The sequence below is a fragment of the Gobio gobio genome, assembly GCF_949357685.1.
Source record: "Gobio gobio genome assembly, chromosome: 20".
Lineage (NCBI taxonomy): Eukaryota > Metazoa > Chordata > Actinopteri > Cypriniformes > Gobionidae > Gobio > Gobio gobio.
In genome coordinates this window covers 2,014,596-2,019,595 of record NC_137113.1, presented here as the reverse complement: position 1 = coordinate 2,019,595, position 5,000 = coordinate 2,014,596, and the positions used below count along the sequence as shown (strand labels likewise).

General features: G+C 49.2%; 1 protein-coding gene across 1 annotated transcript in view; it reads left to right on the top strand.

Annotated features, from left to right (window-relative positions):
* The window catches only part of arhgap44b (Rho GTPase activating protein 44b), a gene marked incomplete at both ends in the record, with an annotated part of 83,101 nt that overhangs the window by 31,212 nt on the left and 46,889 nt on the right, over nucleotides 1–5,000 (top strand). Inside the window, 2 exons of the mRNA XM_079845523.1 lie at nucleotides 3,599–3,642; nucleotides 3,723–3,838. Coding sequence (XP_079701649.1) covers nucleotides 3,599–3,642; nucleotides 3,723–3,838 — 160 coding nt within the window. The remainder of the gene's footprint in view (nucleotides 1–3,598; nucleotides 3,643–3,722; nucleotides 3,839–5,000) is intronic.

Sequence of the window (5,000 nt, the reverse complement as noted above, 5' to 3'; positions counted from 1 at the left end):
AGCCTATCAGCAGTAGGGGGCGTGTCCACTCATGATGGGGGAGGAGAGAGAGTGAGCCAATCAGCAGTAGGGGGCGTGTCCACTCATGATGGGGGAGGAGAGAGAGTGAGCCTATCAGCAGTAGGGGGCGTGTCCACTCATGATGGGGGAGGAGAGTGAGCCTATCAGCAGTAGGGGGCGTGTCCACTCATGATGGGGGAGGAGAGAGCTTATCAGCAGTAGGGGGCGTGTCCACTCATGATGGGGAGGAGAGAGAGTGAGCCTATCAGCAGTAGGGGGCGTGTCCACTCATGATGGGGGAGGAGAGAGCTTATCAGCAGTAGGGGGCGTGTCCACTCATGATGGGGGAGGAGAGAGAGTGAGCCTATCAGCAGTAGGGGGCGTGTCCACTCATGATGGGGGAGGAGAGAGCTTATCAGCAGTAGGGGGCGTGTCCACTCATGATGGGGAGGAGAGAGAGTGAGCCTATCAGCAGTAGGGGGCGTGTCCACTCATGATGGGGGAGGAGAGAGCTTATCAGCAGTAGGGGGCGTGTCCACTCATGATGGGGGAGGAGAGAGAGTGAGCCAATCAGCAGTAGGGGGTGTGTCCACTCATGATGGGGGTGGAGAGAGAGTTAGCCAATCAGCAGTAAGGGGCGTGTCCACTCATGATGGGGGAGGAGAGAGCTTATCAGCAGTAGGGGGCGTGTCCACTCATGATGGGGGAGGAGAGAGAGTGAGCCAATCAGCAGTAGGGGGCGTGTCCACTCATGATGGGGGAGGAGAGAGAGGGAGCCAATCAGCAGTAGGGGGCGTGTCCACTCATGATGGGGGAGGAGAGAGCTTATCAGCAGTAGGGGGCGTGTCCACTCATGATGGGGGAGGAGAGAGAGGGAGCCAATCAGCAGTAGGGGGCGTGTCCACTCATGATGGGGGAGGAGAGAGAGGGAGCCAATCAGCAGTAGGGGGCGTGTCCACTCATGATGGGGGAGGAGAGAGCTTATCAGCAGTAGGGGGCGTGTCCACTCATGATGGGGGAGGAGAGCAAGTGAGCCAATCGATAGTAGGGGGCATGTCCACTCATGATGGGGGAGGAGAGAGCCTATCAGCAGTAGGGGGCGTGTCCACTCATGATGGGGGAGGAGAGAGAGGGAGCCAATCAGCAGTAGGGGGCGTGTCGTCATCTTCGCTTCGAATCATTATGTTGCTGTGCTTCAGCTATGATAAAGAGACATCCACTCTTGCATTGTGTGTTCGTGCATTTTGGGGGCGGAGCAATGAAGGGAGGGGCGTGTCTGTTGGGGTGTATTTCAAATATCAACAGTTTCTCAGGAATCACTTACTGCACCTTTAACTGTTTATTCCTCAAACACAGAAAGCTCTTCCAGTGCAGGGACACAAGTCTTAGGATCTCATGCAGTGTTGCTTCTCAAATACATTTCCCTCATATTTTAACTCTAAAATCAAGACAAAAGTCGCCATCATACAAACGTGCTTATGATGATTTTTATTATGTGTTTGTTTAACGTCTCCACTTCAGCAGAGACTAGCTATATAGTGTGTGTGAGTGTGTGTGAGTGTGAGTGTGTGTGTGTGTGTGTGTGTGTGTGTGTGTGTGTGAGAGTGTTTGTGTGTGTGTGTGTGAGAGAGAGAGAGAGAGTGTGTGAGTGTGAGTATTCTGTATTATGTGAGTGTGTAAGTGTGTGTGAGTATTCTGTATTATGTGTGTGTGTGTGTGTGAGTGTGTCTGTGAGTGTAAGTATTCTGTATTATGTGAGTGTGAGTATTCTGTATTATTTGTGTGTGTGTGTGTGTGTGTGGTTTCTGTATTATGTGTGTATGTGGGTATTCTGTATTATGTGTGTGTGTTTTCTGTGTGTGTGTTTTCTGTATTGTGTGTGTGTGTGTGTGTGTGTGTGTGTGTGTGTGTGTTTTAGGAACTCGTATTTCCTGTCCATGAGGTGAACACACAGTTGTTTGCATTAAACACACACACACGTGTCCGTATGACTGTAGACAATCAGAAAAAACCTGTCAAAACATTACAAGTCTCCGTCCATTAAGATAGCTAAGAAAACCTGAGTGTGTGTTTGTGTGTGTGTGTGTGTGTGTGTTTGTGTGTGTGTGTGTGTGTGTGTGAGTGTGTGAGTGTTATCCAAGAGATTGTCAGACTAGTTGAGGTGAAGGCCAAAATGGATTAAAAACCCTTAGCAAGTCAAAGCCACCCAGAACTTTAGATTCAGGGACTGATTGTTGGAACTAATAGATTTAAACAATATTTATAAATGAAATTGAGATCTTAAATAATGACTGAGGACTGATTTCAGTGATTTGTCAGCTGCTCATGTGAAGATTGTTCACTGCTGTTCTCACACAATCTGTTCATTCATTCACTGTCACTCAGAGTTACTGGGAGACGTCAGTGCGCCGCCTACTGGAGCAGTCAGAACATGACGTGTGTGTGTGTGTGTGTGTGTGTGTGTGTGTGATGGGTAGGTTTAGGGGCAGGGGCAGTGTGTGTGTGATGGGTCGGTTTAGGGGCAGGGGCAGCGTGTGTGTGTGTGTGTGTGTGTGATGGGTAGGTTAAGGGGCAGGGGCAGTGTGTGTGTGTGTGTGTGTGTGTGTGATGGGTAGGTTTAGGGGCAGGGGCAGTGTGTGTGTGTGTGTGTGTGTGTGTGATGGGTAGGTTAAGGGGCAGGGGCAGCGTGTGTGTGTGTGTGTGTGTGATGGGTAGGTTAAGGGGCAGGGGCAGCGTGTGTGTGTGTGTGTGTGTGTGTGATGGGTAGGTTTAGGGGTAGGGGCAGTGTGTGTGTGTGTGTGTGTGTGTGTATGATGGGTAGGTTTAGGGGTAGGGGCAGTGTGTGTGTGTGTGTGTGTGTGTGTGTGTGTGTGTGTGTGTGTGTGTGTGTGTGTGTGTGTGATGGGTAGGTTTAGGGGTAGGGGCAGTGTGTGTGTGTGTGTGTGTGTGTGTGATGGGTAGGTTTAGGGGTAGGGGCAGTGTGTGTGTGTGTGTGTGTGTGTGTATGATGGGTAGGTTAAGGGGCAGGGGCAGTGTGTGTGTGTGTGTGTGTGTGTGTGTGTGTGATGGGTAGGTTTAGGGGCAGGGGCAGTGTGTGTGTGTGTGTGTGTGTGTGTGTGTGTGTGTGTGTGTGTGTGTGTGTGTGTGTGTGTGTGTGTGTGTGTGTGTGTGTGTGTGTGTGTGTGTGTGTGTGTGTGTGTGTGTGTGTGTGTGTGTGAGAGAGAACACAAATCACCCCGTCAGACGGACCTGAACCAAAACTAATATTTACAATTCCTGACCTGACCTGAACTGGACAGAATAATGTTATAATTTTGCTCATGTGATGAAAGCGTTATCAGGCGTGTGTGTCTGACATCAGCTCCTTCCTCTTTCTCTCATTCAATCTCTGTGTAAATATTATTTTTGGTTCAGGTCCGTCTGACGGAGTGATTTGTGTTCTCACACACACACACACACACACACACACACACACACACACACACACACACACACACACACACACACACACACACACACACACACACACACACACACACACACACACACACACACACACACACACACACACTAATGAGTGTTTCCTATGTCTCTCCAGGGCAGAGAAGACGGAAGTCCTGAGTGACGATCTGCTGCAGGTCAGTGGAGCGGCTTCATGTGTGTGAACTCTAGATGTGTGTGTTCATACCTGAGAGTGTGTGTGTGTGTGTGTTTGCAGGTAGAGAAGCGTCTGGAACTGGTGAAGCAGGTGTCTCACAGCACACACAAGAAGCTGACCGCATGTCTCCAGGGTCAGCAGGGAGTGGACGTGGACAAGCGCTCCGTCAGGTCGCCGTCAGTAAGTCTCCACGCGTCTGAATGGTTCACATCGTGAGCCGCTTCGTTTCATGAGTTGTTCACTCTTAGAATCAGTGTGTTGTGGTTCTATATAAAGAGATCAATGCTTAAAGGGTTAGTTCACCCAAAAAAGAAAATTCTGTCATTAATGACTGAGCCTCATGTGGTTGGACACCCGTCAGACCTCCGTTCATCTTCAGACACAAATGAAGATATTTTAGTGTAAATCTGATGCTCTGAAAGGCCTCCATTGGCTCAACTTTACACTCTCAAGACCCTTAAAAGACACTAAAGACTAAAGTTACAAAGTCCATCTCACTACAGCGGCTCTACAATAACTTTATGAAGACGAGAATAGTTTTTGTGCGCAAAAACCCTAAATAATGACTTATATAGTGATGACGATTTCAAAGCATGGCCTCATGAAGCTTCGAAGCGTTATGAATCAGTGAGTCGAATCAGCAGTTTGAATCGCCAAATTTCAGCAGTTTGACACGCGATCCGAATCATGATTCGACTTTGTTATAATCCCACTAACAGTTGAGCGTGGAATATTTAGTATAATATTTGGATTTATTGTCCACCGATCACGGCCCACGCTTGAGTTCTCTGAGCTCCTGAGAGCGGCCCATTCTCTCTCTGATGTGTGTAGAAGCGAACACACACACACACACACACACACACACACACACACACACACACTCCTGAGAGCGGCCCATTCTCTCTCTAATGTGTGTAGAAGCGAACACACACACACACACACACACACTCCTGAGAGCGGCCCATTCTCTCACTAATGTGTGTAGAAGCGAACACACACACACACACACACACACACACACTCCTGAGAGCGGCCCATTCTCTCTCTAATGTGTGTAGAAGCGAACACACACACACACACACACACACTCCTGAGAGCGGCCCATTCTCTCACTAATGTGTGTAGAAGCGAACACACACACACACACACACACACATGCTCCTGAGAGCGGCCCATTCTCTCACTAATGTGTGTAGAAGCGAACACACACACACACACACACACACATGCTCCTGAGAGCGGCCCATTCTCTCACTAATGTGTGTAGAAGCGAACACACACACACACACACACACACACATGCTCCTGAGAGCGGCCCATTCTCTCACTAATGTGTGTAGAA